The sequence below is a fragment of the Sinocyclocheilus anshuiensis genome, unplaced genomic scaffold (genome assembly GCF_001515605.1).
Source record: "Sinocyclocheilus anshuiensis isolate Anshui unplaced genomic scaffold, SAMN03320099.WGS_v1.1 scaffold1003, whole genome shotgun sequence".
Classification (NCBI taxonomy): domain Eukaryota; kingdom Metazoa; phylum Chordata; class Actinopteri; order Cypriniformes; family Cyprinidae; genus Sinocyclocheilus; species Sinocyclocheilus anshuiensis.
The window spans coordinates 1,244,134-1,265,775 of NW_015542495.1; the positions used below are offsets into that span (position 1 = coordinate 1,244,134).

At 36.1% G+C, this 21,642-nt stretch overlaps 1 protein-coding gene across 1 annotated transcript in view; it reads right to left on the reverse strand.

Annotated features, from left to right (window-relative positions):
* Nucleotides 1–6,161: 6,161 nt before the first annotated feature.
* ppp1r12a (protein phosphatase 1, regulatory subunit 12A) overlaps nt 6,162–21,642 on the reverse strand; it is a 109,146-nt gene continuing 93,665 nt past the window's right edge. The window contains exons 20-27 of the mRNA XM_016493751.1: nt 20,540–20,665; nt 18,891–18,956; nt 16,103–16,119; nt 15,862–15,988; nt 15,666–15,770; nt 14,627–14,674; nt 13,349–13,399; nt 6,162–7,756 (exon numbers count right to left, since the gene is read on the reverse strand). Of these exons, the coding sequence (XP_016349237.1) occupies nt 7,670–7,756; nt 13,349–13,399; nt 14,627–14,674; nt 15,666–15,770; nt 15,862–15,988; nt 16,103–16,119; nt 18,891–18,956; nt 20,540–20,665 (627 nt within the window). The 3' untranslated portion in view covers nt 6,162–7,669. The remainder of the gene's footprint in view (nt 7,757–13,348; nt 13,400–14,626; nt 14,675–15,665; nt 15,771–15,861; nt 15,989–16,102; nt 16,120–18,890; nt 18,957–20,539; nt 20,666–21,642) is intronic.

The following is a 21,642-nucleotide window of genomic DNA, read 5'->3' on the forward strand; positions in this document are numbered from 1 at the left end:
TCTTTAATGATCATCACAACTTCTGGTCATTTTGACTCCCAACACCGTTGTAATCATTACAAAGCACAGGCCTGGCCATTACTTCCCCTGTCTGTCCTGTAACACTGGACCGTGACCATGCCATCTGCTGAGATGGGTGAGGGGTGGCAAAATGGGTCATTTGGATTGCTCTGTGTGCCGCCCATATTTTAACCGCTCAGATCGCCTCATTTCTGTGAGTTGGTGGCACTGGGAGTAACTTTGTGTCCCCAAACATCTCAGATGCTCCTCAATTAGTATGTTAAACTATTGTCAGCATGTTTCCTTGTTGAACGGAGTCACGGGAAAGATTTCAAAATGACCACATGCTAAAAAGTACCAGCTGTACTCATTTATTCACCCACATTATTAAGACACAAAAGCTGTAAAACTGTAAAACTAAGAAAGTCTGTTCCAGATACTTTTGATTTGTTTCTTGATGTTCCAAAAAGCTATTATGCTCTTCTGGGGGTGACCATGTGATTTTAGTCATGAACTGAAATGATTAAACCACCAAACGCTTCAGGCAACACAATAACAGTCATCTTGCACAATACATAACTTATCCAATCAGGTTTGAACTGTACTGTATAGTGACATGTTTTCTTAGTCATCCTCTCATGCTTGATTTTTTGAAGGAAGACATCTGATGTCACAATCAGAAGTTTGCAGCGCAGATGAAGTAGATTAAATGAATGTTCTAGGTTTAGCACAAGTTAAGCTCAATCAACAGTTTATTACAAACAATCACTCCTTTATTACATTTGGGTATTTGCATAATGTTTATCACACACACACGCAAATCCCACTTTTTGTGTCTATTTTTTCTTTAAAGGGGTCATATGATGCTATTTTAAAGATCATTATTTTGTGTATTTGGTGTAACAGAATATGTTGACATGCTTTAATGTTCAAAAAACACATTATTTTTCAAATACTGTACATTATTGTAGGTCCTCTATGCCCCGCCTCTCTCAAACACGTCGTTTTCAACAAAGCCCCCTCCTTTGACAAGCGCAGTCTGCTCTGATTGGCCAGCTGACCCAGTGCATTGTGATTGGCCGAACACCACAAGCACGCGTCGGAAATGTAACGCCCCTTACCATAATCGCAGCTTCAGCTTTCAAAGTAAATATCAAGACAGTTAATAATGTCGTTAGTTTTACCATCAGGAGAAAGGAAAACTTGAAATCGCATCATATGACCTCTTTAAAAAAAAAAAGTGAAAATGGGTAGTAAAAACAAAAATTATGGTTACAGTGAGGTACTTTCAATGGGGCGAATTCTGGAGGATTTACAAATGTGAAATTATATTTATTTAAAGCTCTTTCATTAATTCTTATTTTAAAAATTGTGAATTATTTTGTACTGTAAAGTTGTTCTCGTCATTTATTTATCATGGCAAAAGCTATAAAATTAGATATAACTTTTCACAGTAAATTTTTGACACCAAGATCATATTAACACACATATTGTTTATATCTTGCGGCTATACTATTGAAACAGTGTTTATAGACTGGCCCCATTTACTTCTTTTGTAACTGCCCAACTTTTTTAAGGAGGGACGAGTCGGAATTATTTTTGTGGTAATCAACATGCCACGTGTTGTCGACTGAGTTGAACTTGTATTTACCCTGGAATATTGCCTTAAAGGAATGTTCATTCATGTTGTCGATTACCACAGAAAATTATTTTGACAGAAAAGCTTTTACAATGTAAGTCTATGGGGGAAAAAAAACAGACTCAGTTTCGAAACTATGTCCACAAGATAAAAGCATTCTGGTTTTTAGCACTGATATTAATACTTCTGAACAAAAATTGTTATTTCAAGCTGTGAAATTGTCTAAATTGTTTTTAGGCAGATGAACTTTGGTTATTACCTGGTTCTGGGTGGACTTTCTCTGTAAAGAGTTCTTTTTTTTTGGTATCCTTACAAAGTTAAAAGGTTAAACGACATTGTATGGTCATGGCAGGAGTTTAAAATTGGAAATAACATTGTACAGTCATTAATTAACACAAGCATAGTTTGCATTTTATGTGTGTACTGTTGGGTGTCTTGCCCCATAGACCTCCATTGTAAGCGCATTACTGTAGACATGATTCTGTTTGTTTTTACAAACTGAGGGACCAGACAAAATTATTTTCTATGGTAATTGACAGCGTGCCATGGATCCAGGAGAACAAGAGATGAGCCTCGACTCTGGAGGCCGATCTCTGGGTCTGCGCCAGATATTCAGCTGCAGCCCACCGGCCTGGAACTGGAGGTTCCTGATGTCGCTCAGGCCACCGCAGATAATTGAGTTCAGGCCAGCTAGATGAGTAGAAATTAAAGAAGGCGATGTGAGTGAGGTCAACTGGGGAATAAGTGCTCAAATATTCTAAGGATGTCTAATTTTGGTCTCATTACAGGGAAATATACCGGTACAATGTTGATTCGAGAGACTGAACAATGATGTGCTGCCTGACTGTCCACATTCCACCACATAAAATCACTAGAAAGCCCTGCATAAGTTTGGCTAATCTCACAGAAATGTATAATTATAAATTCCAAGCGTCACAAATATATTATACTTAAGACAATAACTACTAACACAAAAATGATGTATATGTGATTGTGCACACATTCAAACACAGGCAAATCTGACAAAATTGTAATACTTGTTGGTATTTGAATGGATATGTTTTTATTTATGGATATTGTTCAACCTGTTGTTTTGTTACTGTGTTCAAAAGACAATACCAAAGTTTTTGATGCTGAAGTGGCCATGGAAGTTGGAGCCCAGGACTGTTGGAGTCTCCCACCACAAATCCCATCAAGCATTTCACCAGCAACACAAGCAACAAGAGGCTTTTTACATGCAAAGCGCTTTCTGCAATACTGGTCTGAAAGATACAGACCTACTGTGTATACAGTGCATATAGTACATTTATATACTGTAGATATATAGATGTGTATTAACCCTTGGGCTGTGCTGAACATTTTTTCACCTAATTTGGTGTTCAAGCCTTTTAAAATCGCATGCAAATATTTCATTATGCTATATTATCTTTGACTGAATCTATTTGTCAACTTCTTTTCTTTTAATTAGCACAGGTTTTGAATTTCGAATGAATGAAGAGTGTTATTTTTTTTGTCATTTTTCACTGGGAACACCACAAGTGTAAGGTAAGGAAGGAAAAAAAATCTCAAAGAGTACAAAAATTCATTTTTTAAATACCCTGGGTGAGCAAAATCAGGTTTTAGTCAAATATAAAAACATTAACTGGCATTTTCAGGGAAAAGAAAATCCTCTGTTACGGAAAATCCAAGTCAAAATGGCTAGAGGGTTAAAGAGGAAAAAAAGGTGTGCATTAAAAATGTGTATTAAAGATAAAAAGCAAAATAAGCAAGAAAAAGTTTTTTTTCTGCCCAAAAAAGAAAAAAATATGCACACAAAGTCTTCTGTAGGACAACCCAAAAAAGTGTTTTCATCTTGCAAATTTTGTCTAAAAATTATAGTACGTTTTGCAGTCAAATCAAACAATGAATTAAGTATTCTGTATTTTATGCATATAGCAAATACTGCAGAATTAGTACAAATATGGCAGTATGCATTTGACAGACAGCACTACTTCCCTTATTATTAGAACACACACAGCGCTGATTAATGGCTGATTCATGATGATTATCTTCATTATGATTATTCTTTATTTCACTTCGACTTCATTCAGCGAGGTTTGATGGATCAGTTCCCTTGCGAATTCAACCAAGCAAAAAAATGCTCACATTCACGTTTTCCACAGCCTTGTGTGCTTGTATATGAATTGTTTAATCGCATAACTCAAGTGTAAGCATGAAATGTGACATGACGCATACACTGCTGCAACTGATCCAGGTTGGCCCGCTGGTGCAAATCACCAAAAAATGAAAGTACGGAATCTATTTGTTTCTATAATTGCTTTGGATTCTTGTTTTGTTCCTGCTTTTAAACCGGGAAACACTCCAACTGATCTTTGCCACATTCGTTTTTGTCAAGAATCCCATTAGAACAGAGAGCTTTGAGGTAGAATCAGAAGAATGAAGGGGTCTCTAGCAGACTTCTAAATGGAAAAATACAAAAAATAAAAGACAAAAGTCCCATTGCATGACTATGTGCAATTACTACCCATACAGGCTCTTATCCTTAAAGCATTATTGCATTATTTGAGCTCTTCATGCCACAATGAGAACATGCAGCATTCCATGCCAAGCACATTTATCAATGCAGTCCTACAAGGAGTCCGGGAATGACCTCTATTGTGGTTCTGTGAGAAATTGCTAAAAGACAATTAAAGTGACAATTCAAACACAAATGAAAACGATGTCACCATTTAAACACCCTCATATAGCTTCATGCAAAAAAGTGCTGTGATTTTTAATTGATGACAGATATGTCGTTTTTGGGTGAACTATCCCTTTAATTTGTGATGTTTAATCTGGCTTTGCATGAGAACGCTGGGTAACTTCAAACCCCAGAAGAAGCAAGCAAGCAAAACATACTCGGAGGGTTCACATAGAGAAATGCAAGCCTTATGTAAGATTAGGGGAAAAAAATAAACAAAAAGACCTCACGACACTCATCAAGCAACACTTTTCCTGCATTTCCTGTTAACAAAAGCATGCCAGGTTGAGGGTTGAATGGAGCAGAGCATCTGGAGCGACTGTGCTGAGATCAGAGTGGCGCCATCTAGTGGTACTGAAGCTATATAAAAAATTTAAAAAAAAGAACGAAGAAAAACAGCATCTCATTTGCAAAAAGTAGACTCTCTCCTGCAAACAGACTTGAACTAGAACTAGTATTCAACAAGTGAAAAATGAAGTTTATAATTAAAAGAAACACAGGTTTAAGGTTAAGATCCATGAGCCATTACGTTTGATTGAATAATCGTACTAAAACTATATTTATAAAACGGATAGTTCCGCTCCTTGATTCTTATTGGTTGAGCTGCGCTCGAAGCTGTTGTAAATTACTCTACAAACATACACTTCTGTGTGTTGCTCGGCAACCACTTTGTTGGAACCACAACTGTTTCTGAGGAACTACATTGTTTCGTGGAAGAATACTGTTTTTATTTATATCATTACACTTTATTTGCTCCGTTTTATTCTGTGAAACCTTACTACGTACATGGAATAACCGTTTTATAAAAGCAGTAAGCCCTGTAAAGCCGTGGTTTACAGTGAATTTATAACAGCTAAGGGGGTTTTAGGCACTCCGCTTCACGTCGTAAACCACGTAAACCATGGCTTCTTGGGGCTTATTGCTTTATATAAACACACACAAACATTTTTAGTATAACATTTTTTCCCCAAGTTCTTTTTTTTTTTTTTATTGACCTAATAATGGATCTTATATTCTTGTCTTCTAAGTCTTGAGTTTAAATTAATAGTTACTATATTATTATTAGTTAGTTAATATACTATTTTTTCACCATCATGAAAAACATGTAAGCCCCCCGATCAATGAATGTTAACTTCTTTGCCATTCAAGAAGTTCGTGCATTCATTGGGTTCATAGTTCATAGTTTCAAAATTCATAGTTTTTATTTAATGCCATGTCAGCATCTTAGGCTATTTTCATGGCAAAAAAAAAAATAAAAAAGAAAATTCAAGTATAACTAATACAATAAAAAACAGCCAACAAAAGTTATATTACACAAGATTTGTTACATTAACATATGATAAAAATTCCAAAACCTTTTCTGGCAAAATCATCATTCTTTGGGGAAATACCAATATTATATAACTTTTGTTTTTTTGGTCTAAAGTTTTTTGTAAAAACTGGACTATATTCAAAGATTATTCCTAAAATCTACAATTATTTAGCTGATTCATTATTGTTATTATTTACTTATTTTATTTTTTAAGCAGCAATGTGAGATATGGCACTAACAAAATAATTTAGAAGCATCCAATCCAATATTCCTTTTTCAATCCTTCGCCACTCATTGAAAAGTAGTTTAATTATTTTTTTAGAATAGACACTGGGTCTGAGTTTATTACATTTAACAGCACGTTAATCTGACAACATTCGACTGGTTCTCACATCTAAAAGTGCTCGATTCATCAAAGAATGTCAAAGAAAGAAAAAAAAAAACAGGACACAAAAGCAGAGAAATTTTTACAATGTACAAGTTTATTTTAATTAACTCTCAGTGGTTGGTAGTCACAGCACAGCTTGCACGGATGAAGCCACACATCTATTTTACAAGATGATGGGAAATTTAAAAAGCAAAAACAAAAAAATATTAAAAACCTAAACCAAAGAGGAGACAGCTGACAGTCCAACTACAGCGACATTTTTTTCCAACTACAGTATTTTAAGTAAAAGGCCACTGAAATGCATAAAACGTGTTTCCGATGCATGGACTTCATCTGACGCGGTGGCAAAAGTTCGCTAAACCGGACAGCAAGACTCCTGACATGGCATTGACAGTGCATGTAGACATTGTAAAAAGGACTGGTTAGCGATATCTAGGATCTTCTTTTTAGTGACAACACCTTAGTTAATACTACAGCTTAAAAAAAAAAAAAATGGGAAAAGGACAAAAAAAAAATGAACAGCACTCTTCCAAAGATACTGAATAAAATGTGTGAAATGTAGTGAAGCAATTATATTATTATCTCACAATTACCGTGAACACTTTTAAAACTGAGAAGAAGAGAAAGAAATGCACTGAAGAGGGCGGCTCTATTGTTATCCAATGACATTTTCGACTATAAAAGAAGAAGGAAATAGTTAAAAACACACTTTGTCCTCTGGAGTTGGTATATTTCAATAGTAACAGACAGGGAACCATAAACGCATGCCATGTGCTGGTCTCAAACGATACATACAGGTATATACAACTTCACTCAGTACCTGCTAAAACAATGTGAGGAGTACAAGATATAAATCAACGACTACACTACAAACTCAAAGAAAGTCGGGGGAGAGGAAGGAAACCGGGGTGAGCCACGAAAGTGGTGCAAGAGTGAACGTTCTTAAAGCGTTTGTAGAGAAAGAAACGCATATATTGCACATAAGTGAAAGGTTCGATTCCACAAGGTCCACCTAATCGGTAAAGCCAGGGGTCCGTGAGAGAGGAGGAAGTGTGCGGAGCGTGCGCGTGCGCCAGCACTGTGGAATGCTGGGAAGTCTTCTGCTGAGAGACAGTGCCTCCGAGGACGAGGCGGGACTTCTGGCGCCATTCGGGACGGGGGTTGAAGGAAATGGAAGGAGAGAGCTGCACATTGCATAACACATCTATACAGGAAGAAAGATTAAAGAGCGAAGCAAAAAAACAAACAAAAAAAAACGCAAAAAAAAAAAAGTGTGGCACAAATAAAATCAGGTGTTCTGTGACAGCCAAGAGAAATTTGATACAAGTGACGTATGTACAACTAAGGCTTATTGGTTAAATAGTTTTTTGAGGCTTTCCCCGCCCGCAAAGTGTTCAATGCCATTCTCTCGTCTAACGCTTTTCCTTAGTTCTGTAAACGCAGTGGTTCTGTGTGAGTGGTGAGGTGGTGGAGCGGAGAAGCGAGGGAAAGCTGGGGACTGAGAAACGGAGCCTTCTTGTCGCCGTTGTCTCGTATTCATATCTAAATGTGCAATACAGTTACTGCCGGAGGTCGTGGGGAGGCTCTGTTCTATTTGGAAAGCTTGCTTATGACTCGGATCAGCGCTCCGTTCTCATCCTTTAGTCTCTGGTTGTCTGCTTTCAAGTCTGGTAGCGTCTGGAAGAGAGAACAGAAGAGGGACGGGTTAGATTAATGGACAAGGACGAGTGCTGTGTTGTTGGCGTGGCTTTGGATGCTGATGTTTGTTAATTGCTGCGTCCTTCCTTCCTTCCTTCCTTTGAACAGCACTTCCTATTCAACACAACCTTCTTTTTCACCGAAATGGTGATGGTGCCTGATCTGGAATCTGGGATAGGGAATGGCTCCTGGACTAAAACCAATAATAGCATGATAATGTCTAATTGCCGGGCAGACATTAATTCTCTCAATATTTTTCAATCTTCTTAAAAGTTTATATTTGCTCTGAAATGACTTAAAATGGTGATATGTTTTATATTTTTTGTTTAAGCCAAACAGCCTCAAAATGCATTTTTTTTTTATTTTTTCTGTTTTACACTAATTACTCAAAATTTGACTTGCATCGAATAGGGAAAAGAAATATTTGAAATAATTTAGTAATACTTTCTATGTAACTATTTTTTTAGATTTACATTTTCATTTAATATGCACCCATAAATCAATACATAGTTGCAAACAATTTAGCAAATTAAAACATATCTATAAATATAAATATATATAAACATTATAAAAAAATATAAAAAATGAATATATCCTAAAATAACTACAATTATAATTTAATTCTATACAGATTTAAACCTACATTTGATGTTCATTTATATGATTGCTGCGTCCTTCCTTCCTTCCTTTGAACAGCACTTCCTATTCAACACAATCTTCTTTTTCACCGAAATGGTGATGGTGCCTGATCTGGAATCTGGGATAGGGAATGGCTCCTGGACTAAAACCAATAATAGCATGATAATGTCTAATTGCCGGGCAGACATTAATTCTCTCAATATTTTTCAATCTTCTTAAAAGTTTATATTTGCTCTGAAATGACTTAAAATGGTGATATTTTTTATATTTTTTGTTTAAGCCAAACAGCCTCAAAATGCATTTTTTTTTTATTTTTTCTGTTTTACACTAATTACTCAAAATTTGACTTGCATCGAATAGGGAAAAGAAATATTTGAAATAATTTAGTAATACTTTCTATGTAACTATTTTTTTAGATTTACATTTTCATTTAATATGCACCCATAAATCAATACATAGTTGCAAACAATTTAGCAAATTAAAACATATCTATAAATATAAATATATATAAACATTATAAAAAAATATAAAAAATGAATATATCCTAAAATAACTACAATTATAATTTAATTCTATACAGATTTAAACCTACATTTGATGTTCATTTATATGCACCAATTATACATGTATTTTTACATTTGATACTTATGATACATTTGATACTTGTTTGATAAATGTTAATTTACATGCATATGTATAGTTAAATATAATTAAGCTTTAATACATGAAAAATCCCATGCGTTAACATCAACCAATAGCTGAGTCAGAGCTCTGAATCTGAATAAATTCAGTGTTTTAACACTTTCATATTCGCATGTCACTTTTTGTATTATTGCAATAGCAAAATAAATAAAATAATAATCGCTTTAAATATATAAAAAATATAAATATCTAAAATCATATATAAAAGAATAATAAAAAATACACAAACACACACATATATATATATATGCAGTATACACACATACATACACATACATATACATACATACTAAACAAATCTTTGAAATCACAGGAATAAATTACATTTTAAATAGTAAACATATTTCACAATTTTACTGTTTTTGCTGTACTTTGGATCAAATAAGTGCAGGCTTGGTGAGCAGAAGAGACTTCTTTAAAAAAACATTAAAAATCTTACTGTTCAAAAACTTTTGACTGGTAGTGTACACACACACACACACATCAAAATGATTACAATTACATCAGCCAGCCCTAGCAAAGTTGCGGCATCATTTGGCTCTAAAATTAGTGAAAATGAGCCACCGTTTCTAAGTTTGCAGATTCCATGTCACCAGAACCAGCACCATTTCAGTAGAAAAGGAACCGTAGATCCACACACACACACACACACACACACACAAACCAGCAGGCACACTGCAGTTCAATGGGAAACCATAGCCATGCACTCTCAGATGAGGACAGCACTCAGGCCAGACGGTCCTCTCTCTCGCTCTCTGTACACACAGTGTCGGAACACAAGAGTGCCTCAAAGTGTCTGTATAAACCACAACACTGAGCGCTACTCGATACCGATCCGTTTCAGTCTTCAGGTTACAGTGTTGAAGTGGAGATTTCACCATTGACCGTACACTGACAGACGGATAGCAGTCAGGAAGACTACTAATTGGACTAACTGGAAATTATGTGGAGTTTTGTGAACAAAATCAAACATGTTTACGAAAAAGGATCAGTTAGGAGAAACTAGCTAAAGTAATAAATGAAAGTCATCTTAGTTTACTCCCCCCTTTCTTTCTATTTTTGAACAACTAAAGGAAGTTAAACAAAAGCATTGACTTCATTCTTGGTCGTTTTTCTTACAAAAGGTCATTACGTGACCTCACATGTCCTAAAACAGCAAGAGTCATTTGGACCACTTTTATGGTGCCTTTTTTGACAATTATGTAGTTTTACAGTCCCAGTAAGCTTATTTTTGCTAGATAACTTCCACAAAAGAAAGTCATACAGGTTTATAACACTATAGGGGTGAGTAAATGATGACAGAACATTCATTTTTGGGTGAAATATTTCTAAGAAGAAAGGCAAAAAATTGTGTGTCAGTGAAGAACTTTAGATGTTTTGCAGGAGCGCAAAGAAACAACTTCCTTGTGATAAACTTGCCACTGACAACTACATTTTAACGATGTAATGATACTTCCCAAGAGAGAGGTTTACAGTTTGTGGAGTACAGCAAGTGCAAAAACTGGAAAAATGCATTAAAAACAGTCCATAAAAACAAAACAGACCTAAGTAAAAGAAACAGAACTTAAAAACCTAGGGGAAAAAAAGTCATATTATACTGTGTTTGAGGCCTATCGGCAAACAGAATGCATCCAAAAATGTTTCTCATTCTGTATACAATCGGCTAGATTATGCTAGAAAAGATCCAATGTAATTTAAGTGTTTGCCAGCGACAATCTGTGGATTAAAATGCATGAGTTTCCAGAAGCCATGCAATCCAGATTAGCCTCAGGCAGAGCATAAATAGCAGTTCCGCTCCAAAAATCAAAAAAATCTGGGACTGGGGGGAAAAGGGTTGGTCTCCAAAATTAAAAAAAGCAGAGAAACTGTATTTGATTTCACAAAAAAACAGTCAAGCACCTCATGCAAGATGCCGTAGTCATCCAAAAGGGACTGCACTTCACTGCAACACATTCGAGGGGAGGGGCCAAAAAAGTTCAAACAAGCTCAAAAAACAGAACAAAACAAAAACAGTACAATTTATTACTAAAAAAGGTGTTTTAAAAATAGCAGGAACTGTGTGATTCATATGAGCGGTGTTTAATGAAAATATTAATTTTAGTATTGACCATTCATAAAATGTCATTTCATAAAAATCTGGGTAAACATTATTAGTGTTTTCATTTTTTATCAATTACATTAATTCAAGAAACATGCCATGTGTAAAATGTAACTCTTGAAAAAACATTTTTATGTAATGTTTTAATGACGACATTGTAGAACTGATCAAAAAATGTGCAAAATATCAGTCATTTCTAAAGTACATAATAAAATGTACAGTATTTAGTAGAGTTTTTTTTTTTTTTTTTAGCAATAACGGTACTGTTTTTTTTTTTAAGCCCCAAAATCCTCCCCAGGAAGCACAGAGGGAGGCGGCGCTTCAGCTGGCACCTGCCTTTATATGGGTGTGGGCGGTGCTGAATAGAGCATGAGGAGGGGTGTAAGGGGAGGTGGGGGCGGGTCTACAGGTCTGCGGCGGGCAGGTGGCTGCAGCCCTGCGAGATTTTGGAGAGCACGCGAGCCAGCGCCCTGTTCTCTGCCTGCAAACGCTCGTTATACTGACGCAGAGACTGCACCTGCTTTACCTGAGGAAGATTCTACGAGAGACAGAAACAGAAAGAACGATAGAGGAGAAGATGATAGACATCAGACAAAAATGAATGCAAAAAAAAAGGAATAATGTATTAACGTAAACTGTTAAAGTGAACGATAGATCACTGAAGGAAAAAAAAATATGGGATCTCAAAAATAATTCAAAGAAATTGAACAGGAAAAAGATGCGCAGACATGCATACATTTGCTTGGCTATAAATGGGGACATTTAATAGACTTTAGGTAGTCGTGGCCAAAAGTGGGCTTCAGCACACTTCCAAGTGGACATTAAGATGGTTTAAAATTGTATAAACAAAACAAAAATTCAAAAGCTAAAACAGCTAAAAATCAATACATTAGCTGACATCCTTTCTTATTTTAATCTTATTTTAATTTTTATTTAAGAACTGGGTACTTCATAAAAATTTCTAAAATTTCATGGATTTTTTTTTTTTAAAGAAATATATTTTTTCTAGTTATTTCAAACTCTAGCATTTTTTATCAGGTAGAGTACAAAATAATAATAAAAAACCTGTAACCACAAATAACTAGCAATTTCATTGGCAATTAAAAAAAGTGAATCCTGAATAACATTACTTATGGAAAGTTTTAGAATAATAGAATTTTAAGATATATTTTAGTATATTACAACTAGCTTTTGTAGATTTTTTTTTTTTTTTAACAAGCAGCTTTGTCATTATAACAAGTATCAGAAATATCTTGGGGGGCCTTCAAATATAGTCTTTGACAATAAGGGGCCCTTGGGAGTCAAAAAGTTTGGAAACCACTCCTAGACTAACCAAAAAATAAAAAACACATAAATTATATATAAATTACTTATTTTGTAAAATTTAAATGATAAAAAGGGTACATATCAGTTTTAGAAATGAGGACATCCTCCGATGTCCCCAAATTTTTGCTAGATATTCTATGGACATATTGTCCTCAATGTATAGATTCACATGCACACAAATTCACACACAGACTCTTAAGAAATGGGGTGAATTCAGTGGGGAATATAATACTGAAATACACAAATCCATCATGTCGCAGAAAGATTAAAACACGCAAACCAAAGGCAAGAGAAAACATCTAACATAACCCTTCGACACATAGACGCCTTTTAACATTAACTTCCTTGTAGTCGCCACAAACATGCATTTATACAAATTTATCACACATTAGAAAAAAGAGGCAACTCGTCATAGGATATGCATTTTAGAAAAGAGATTTGAAAGGATGTACAATATAACAGTATGGCTGAAACCAGTCAACTGGGCCTTATCACACGCACTATGAAGCAGATATAATAATATAATGAACAGAAAAGAAAAAAAAACTTCAGTCTCATATACGAGCGGGGGGGATCAAAGTTTTGTAGCTTTTAGTCCACGTCTGTTATATTTGAAGTAATCTATATGCTAGTATACTCATTAAAGCTGAAAAAATAGACTAAGCCACATAAACACATTTCTACAAAAATGGACCATAGTTCACTTAAACACGCAAAGTTAGAATAAAGAATTTTCATTCTTGTTTTTATTGATATTAATGATGCACACAACACACACACACACTTTAAAAACAAACAAAAAGTACCTTCAGTTCCTCCTCCATCTCAGAGATCTTCCTTTCTAAAGCTCTTCTTTCCTGCAGACACACACACACACACACACACACACACACACACACACACACACACTGACAAGTTAGCGCACATGCCCATAAAACACACATAAACAACTGCATGATTCACCATCACTGCAAACAAAGAAAGATAGAGAATCGTGGATGCATCAGGTGAATGAATGTCAAAACAGAGAGAAGTGAACAAAGTAAAGGAAACCACACACTGCTTAGTGAAGCAGATCAAGAGCTAGAAATATAGTTCGGTTTATTCATGCTAACACCAGGTCTGAGCACATTATGTCACTTAATAACTGTATAGTGTAATTAAATTAATTATTATTATTTAAAAATGGTTAAATAATTGCTATGTTTATAATTGTATGTATTACTAAAAATGATATAATACAATGTAAATCATACAAATAAAATAATATAAATAATAAAAACAAATTATTATAAATAATAATAATTAGAAATTAAATGTATTAAAATATATGTTAAAAGTAAAAAATAAAAAAAAACCAGTTCAGTATGTGTATATAGGCATGTGTACCACATTTCAACAACAGACCAAATTAGTGCATAATTTAAGGAATAATGTAAATAATTAAGAAATATAAATGACGTTAAATACTGTAAATGGATGTAACAGGAACCAAAAAAAGTTTTGGAATGATTTTCACACGCATGCAGATACAATGTTTGAAAGAGAAACCACACCATACTCTATATCTCGCATGATATATTATTCTTTTCCATAAGTCTGGAAAGGTGTGTCGCTTTAGTGATTTCAAGAAAAGAGTGAAAGAGGGATTGTGATTGACTGATGGGGTTTGGTTCTAACCCCTCGGGCTGTGAGAGGCACGTGATTCAGCCACTAGCAGAGCTGTAACACTTTAAATTCAGGTTAAACGTTACCCAAAGCACCCAGCTGAGCCTGAGACCTGCCTGCAACCTTCAGACATAAACCAGTGCGGAACAGTTACAAGGCCAGAAGTCAGCATTTATCTGGATCAGTTTGTAAACATCTCCAAAATCTCAGCATTTGAGTTGAAAGATGCTGATATGGGGCTTTATCTATTAACGATCCTTTATGGATTCAATGCCTCATCACTGCATTAGAGTGAAGTACACATGCTCCTCCACTGCCATGGCACATTAACTTGGATGGGGAACGATGATTCGATACATTAAAACTCAACGGAAATGTTTCATGAGACAACAGATTCAAGTAACAGTTGTTTTTACCCTTTTCTCCATCTCCAGCTGTGATCGATCAGCAAAGCGCTCCTGCCTCTGCAACCCAAACAACACAATGGATGAGCTCAGGACATTTCAAATCATTTGTCATTTTCGGCGTTTTCTTTTTATGATTATTATTCGTTTTTAATAATTTTAAAGAAACTGCAATCACAAAAAGCTTCTGGCCTATTCTACTCTTTCTTTTTCTGGCCTGGAATCATATTGGTTGGATTTATTTGGATTAATTCTGATTATTTATTTCTTTATTTCATTGAATAACTCTAGCAATTTCTATTCTTTCTTTTCCCAATCTAAACTTAAACTCCCACTTTAAGATATTTCCAGGGTTTTCCATAACCGATGCAACAAATCACTGTGACGGTATTAAAATGACAGTATACATTTTAACAAGGCGATCAAAGAATTTTTATTTTTTATTTTATTTCATTTCATTTCAATTCACAGCCTGTTATATTTCTAAGTTTGTGGCAACCCTGTCTGATCCAACAAAGCAGTGTGAGAGTATTATCAATAATCAGAATTAATTCGGATTCATTTATTTATTTGATTGAATGATTCTAGTCATTTATTTCTTTTGATTCTAAATTCCAATTTGAATATATTTCCAGGTTTTCCACCACTGACGCAACAACACACTGTGACAGTATTAAAATTACAGTATAAATGTTAACAATTTGAGGAAAAAAGGTGTTTAGGCAATTGAAGAAAAAAATAACCAAGTTGCTTATTTTATTTTATTTATTTTTTTAAATTTAATTTCTTTCTTTTCCCAGCCTGGAAATCATACTTGAAAATGCACTCATATTTCTAGGTTTTCCAGGACAGTGGCAACCCTGTCTGATGCTACAAAGCAGTGTTAGAGTATTATCATTATCACAATTAATTTTATTGTTAAAGAATGAATTGTTGGTGTTTTTTCCCACAATCAATGATAAAAAAAAATAATAAAATACTGGTGTCTCTTTGAGTGCAGATGATACATGGGCAAAGTCTCTCAGAAAGTGAATTGTGGACAGGATCTGACCTGTGTGGCTTTCTCCAGCTGCAGTTTCAGGTCTGCCAGCTCCAGTTCTGTATCTCGTAACTGAGCTTTCAACTTCTCGTTTTCAGCTAAAATCTGCTCATAAAGCTGCAAGCGGAAAGAGCATGTTGGGTAAACACTCAACCGGTAAGGAAGCCACTATTTTATGGGGCGTAATCATACAGCGCAAAGTTTGTACCTTCTTATAATCAGTGGTGTCGTCTCTTTCGAAGCGAGAGTACGGCCGCCGGCTCTCCCCAATGCCACGGCTACTCAAAGACTCGTAACGGTCGAGATAGGAAGTGCTAGTAGAGACAGGGTCATACCTGAGGGGGGAAAATGATGGATACTTATATTATCCATTTGTGTTCTCATAATGGGCATGAATACAATCATATTTAGCTGATCTTAAGTGACCTGGTGTGTTTTGGGATACATACCTGGACAGTCTGTCACTCTGTGGATGTGAACAGAGAGAGAGAGAGAGAGAGAGAGAGAGAGAGAGAGAGAGAGAGAGAGAGAGAGAGAGAGAGAGAGAGAGAAGAGAGAGAGAGAGGGGAAGTTATTACAAAGTCTGTACCTGCTATTAATCAATCACATGCTCATAATGCATTTAGTGTGTCTGTTTGTCTAGTGTCTAGACTAGCAGAGCGTCTAGAATGCAGATTATCAATTAGTCTGGGATGGATTGTGACGCTCTCATTCCTGGCTCTGATGGCCTGCTTAACGCTGCTATTTAATGAGAGTCTGCGCGGGTCGGCAATCTATCATTTACCGCTCTACAGTAAAGGACGTGCTTGAAGACATCTGGGTGTAATCCATTTGATTTTGTCCTAATAAGTGTCATGCTTCAAAAGGTCTGACTTCAACACGAGTGTCACATTTATCAAGGTGGAAGTAAAAGGACTTTGGTCATCATTCCCTCCTCCTCTGGTTTCTTTTCTTTCCCTGAGCTCTGAGACCTCTCAGCCCTGCTGGGCTTTTCTTCAAGAATTCCTGATCAGCAGCCAAGACTTCTTGGTCTGCTCTTATTCCCCAGCTGCTCAGAGCGCACACAGGGTTTTGGAATGAGTTTGGAATGGAATATTAACCACTATTTTTGGAAGTTGGTAGTATGCAGTAGTGCTGGGCGGTATGACCACAAATTTATATCACGGTATTTTTCAAAATTATACCGTTTTCACGGTACACAACGGTATATATTTTTTTTCATTCATGACCGGGTGTTAACCATATTTTCTACTGATTGAGAGAGGAAATACTGCAGTATATTGACTTAGAATGCCCTATTTTACTGTCATGATGAGTGAATATTGTCAAAAAATACCACTAAATAGTGACTAAACACAACCCCTTTTAATACATGTTAACCAGGAGTCACTCTCATTTATAATCGTGGCATCGTCTGATAAAATCAACATGCATCTACACTAAAGAGCGGCTATGCGGTTGCTTTGGCTATATTACTTTTTTGTCTCATGCAGCGCACTGCCTGCGTCTGAGTAACAAACTAAAGAAAACAACAAACAAAAAAAGTGCATGTGATATTAACAGATGAACTACGCTCATATTTATAATTCCAAACAATCAGTAAGCGACAGGTGCTAGGAAACGCTGTTTTGTACTCATTTATTGACGAGTCGGCTGCAGTGCGGCCAACTGAATGCGCTGCTTCTCTGCCGCTTACTGCACAGAACAGACGCCGAGAGAGGTGACACTTCTCCGGGAAACTCAGACCTCGCGTTCCCAGGACAGCACTTGAAATCTTCCAACTGAACCATAGCTAAGGTTTATCCAAAAAAGTCGCTAGGTTTGTCAGTATGAATATTCTACGGGAAAAAGCTGCTAAAGGGGTCTGAAAGTTGCTAAATCTAGTGCTAAAGTCGTGCTCGTGTGTGTGAGAGATGCGGGAGCTGATGGCAGAGGGCGGTGGATATTTGTGGCGGTCAATGTGGATATTGTGGATGAGTTCTTCTGTCATCATGTTCTATTAGTTCTACAGCTTCAGTTTCGGAACTTTCACGCTTAGTAACACATACAGCTGTTCCCTCACCACAGTGTAACAGTGAAAAGGGACCCCTTTTCAAACAGTGTCGCGTTCCGAACGTTGCTTAAGCGACATTATCATAACAAAAATAAACACCGGTATTCGGTATGAACCGGTATACCGCCCAGCACTAGTATGCAGTATGCATACTGTGCACAATATTCCATATGCATGCCCACTTCCTTTAGCTGATTGCCCTGGAAGCACACTGAAGCACTCAGCTTTGTGTCAGAAGTTCCTTTTCAATACAGAACAGCACACAAAGAGGAAATGTGTGCTATTAAGCTAACAAAAAAACAGCTGTCTCATAAAGAACCCACAGACCGCATTAGATTTTCTTTCATATTGCAGCCCGCTGAACACTTATCATTTGGAAACATCCAACCAAAAACTGATCTTTAGCTCTATTCGGCAATATCTGAGCTAAATTTAAACCTGGATGACATGCTGTAACAAGCGCACTTGAAAAAGTGTTGTAATAGGAGGATGATTTGAGACATCAGCTGGTTTTTCTTCCACTTGATATGCGCAAAATATTTCCTGTTCTTCTTCCATTGACCCAACAGTCAACAACAAAGCTTTGTCCTACTCTTTGTTTCTTGACCTTCCTGACTCAAACAAATTGTCACCACTTTTGAATCCCTCATTCCCAGTTTTCTGCCCAACTGTGTGTGATCTGTTTCCAGGATCATGTTGACACAGGATATTTATCTTATCCTCACTGGACTCACAATATCACTCTAGTCACACCAACACTAACAGCTTAAGAACACACCAAGCGCGGCTCATGTGACTAGCCACGTAGTTTCTTTTATCGCTGGAGCCAGAAACTGAACCCTTAACTATTCCTGTAATAGGTGACAATCGGCAGGCTGTGAATCAGGCCGACTTTCATTTTTAAGATGACTAATGCTGCTGGGACAATTCCAGGAAGTTGAAGAGAGAGGACAGGGTCAGCAGACATGGTAATGTGAGTGAATTGTTTGTCCTGCCAAACATGAAGGAAAGTCAATCTGTTCTTTGACTATACAAGGTGAAAGACAGAGAGCTGGGCAGAGGAAGAACCTCAAAGTCCTTCAAAAACAGTCCAACACAATAAGCAGCTGATTTATTTAAACTTGGCGTTTGTCTAACTGATACATTTGTGTTAGTAGATGCATTGTAAGTGATATGATGTTCACCTGAGGCTCTCCTTTAGTGCTGCCTTCTTCTGAGTCTGATGGCTGCTCTGGCTCGTTCTCGTCACTCTGTAACATAGAAATGAATTTCAAATTCCACTATATTCCAACTATAAAAGGGTCCACAATTAAGCCAAAATTAAATGCTTTGGCATGAACATAAAATTGAGTTAATGACCAGCTGGCAGGTAACTTTTCTTCCTGGCCAGCTGCAATTGCCCAATCAGAAGTAAGTAATCTGGAGAGGCATGCAATAATTGGAAATATTTATATAGTTATAACTAGTGGTCGACCGATATTGGTTTTTTGACAGCCGATGCCAATGCCGATATCTTGGAAAGCAGGGTGGCCGATAGCCGATATAATTATTTATTTTAATTAATATTTAAGAAATTGGTTTTTTGACAGCCGATGCCGATATCTTGGAAAGCAGGGTGGCCGATATAATTATTTATTTTAATTAATATTTAAGAAATCTGAAATCATTTGAAAATGGATTAAAAAAGAAATGTGTTAAATTTAACATACTTATACTTTAGATGACAAAGTATTTTTCACAAATAAATAAATATTTAATAAAAAAATATAATTAAAAAGTAAACACTGTAACCAACAGGGCACTCAGCATTCTGGGAAGTTTGTGAGCATTGGGATTTGGGAATCATATTTTTTTCAAATAAAGCCAAGGTAACACTCATTTTACATACAGCACACAGTGAAAATGACATGAATATGGCAGAGGGCAAATGCATAAAGCGCAGCATAATTTGAAATCACGAGTTTAAAGTTTGTTGATCGCGCATCTCCAGTTAAGCTGAACTCTCCTCCTGTCCGTATTCAATTCACACGGACCGACCGTCACGCAGAGATCACGAGATCACGCAGGATACAAATGCACTCTTCATAAGGTCTCACAACTGGATTCGACTAAGTTTGCAAGGTTTGTGAAATTAAATGTTCATTAGTCCTTCAAAGATTTGTTTAAATTATATAAATCCGTATTTGCTTAATGCTGATGGCAAACAAGAAAGTATTATAATGTTTGCCTTTCTATTACTAATAGGCCTAATATAAAAGCAATCATTATGATACTTTTTGTATACGTTTTAATTCCTTTGTTTAATCATTCTATCTGATTATTAGACAGACTTCTATCCATATTAGACAGAACTGTTAATGACAACAGCGAACAAGAGGGAGAATGTGAGCACTGTGTGCTCAGGCACTGCCGCTGTCAGCGCCGTCAAAATAAACGTCCCGCCTCGAACGCATCGGCCAAACCGAATACGTTTTAATTCCTTTGTTTAATCATTCTATCTGATTATTAGACAGACTTCTATCCATATTAGACAGAACTGTTAATGACAACAGCGAAAAAGAGGGAGAATGTGAGCACTGTTTGCTCAGGCGCTGCCGTTCTCAGCGCCGTCAAAATAAACGTCCCGCTACGAACGCATTTGCCAAACAGGAAAACTTATCGGCCGATGCCGATATTTAAAAAATGCCAAATGACGGCCGATATATCGGTCAACCACTATTTATAACCATCATGGCTGGGGACAAATTGGAGCTTGATTATAAAGCTCCCATGATGTCTTTTGTACCAGTGTCCATATAGAGCAAGTTTGTGTGAGCGTGCAAAAGTTTCTTACATCCTGGGTCCAGAAGGACACTCCAGTCGAGCGTCTTTTCTCTCGAGGTCGTCTGCGGTCGCGTATAGAGCGTGGCTGAGACTTGTCTTCAGCGTCCCTGTCGTCCTCTTTTTCTTTTCTATCAGACTCTGGTCAGAAAACAGACATAAGGTTCTTTATGAGTACAGCTGAGCATTCTGAATGTACATAAACCACTAGTAGAAATCCCTGTTTTATTTATGGGAAGAATATAGCTCCAGGACTTTGCTGGAAATTCTGGCTGAGCTAAATGGAATAAAAATAAATCTTAGAAAATGAATGAACACTAAACAATAAAATAAATCTAATACCAGTATTCTGCAATAAAAGTCTGTTTTAATAAAAGTTACAGTAATGTAATAAAATAATAATAATAATAAATAAATAATAAAATATATTTTTAAAATTTCTATTTAAAATAAATGTTCTTTTAAAATTTCTATTCATCACAGAATCCTAAAAAAAAAAAGTTGAAAAATGCAGTTTTCACTCAAATATTAACTTTCACAACTATTTTCAAATGTGATAAGAAATGTTTCTTGACCAAATCAGCATATTAGAATGATTCAGGGTATCAGCTGAGTTTTAAAAATCAAATTCATTGGAAAACTTTAGACCTTTTTAAGTCCTGCACAAATAAAATTAATGTCCCTACAGTATACATCAATAAAATCTAATAACATTAGGCTGTATTGGTGCAGCATTGGTGAGCATAAAATACTTTTTTCAAAAACAAAAACTTGCCAACTGCAAAATTTTGAACAGTAGTGTACACGAGCCTTTAAGAAAACAAAAATTGTTTCTTATTATCATGGGTTTCCGCAAATCAGAAACGGAAAAAATCCTCTTTATTAATAAGAGTAAAAGTTAGCAACCACATGAATGCAAACTGAAGCTTGGCTTAGTCAGTCTGCAACCATACTACAGGAACTTCCTGTCTGTATGGCAGTTCCTGGAATGCCTCAAAGCCCTATCACTCATTTTCCTTCCTGTGCCATGTCACTCAACTCAGTGACCACACAGATATTGCATTTTGCATTGTAACCTTTTCATGACAATGAAGTAAATTTGCACTGAGGGGAACA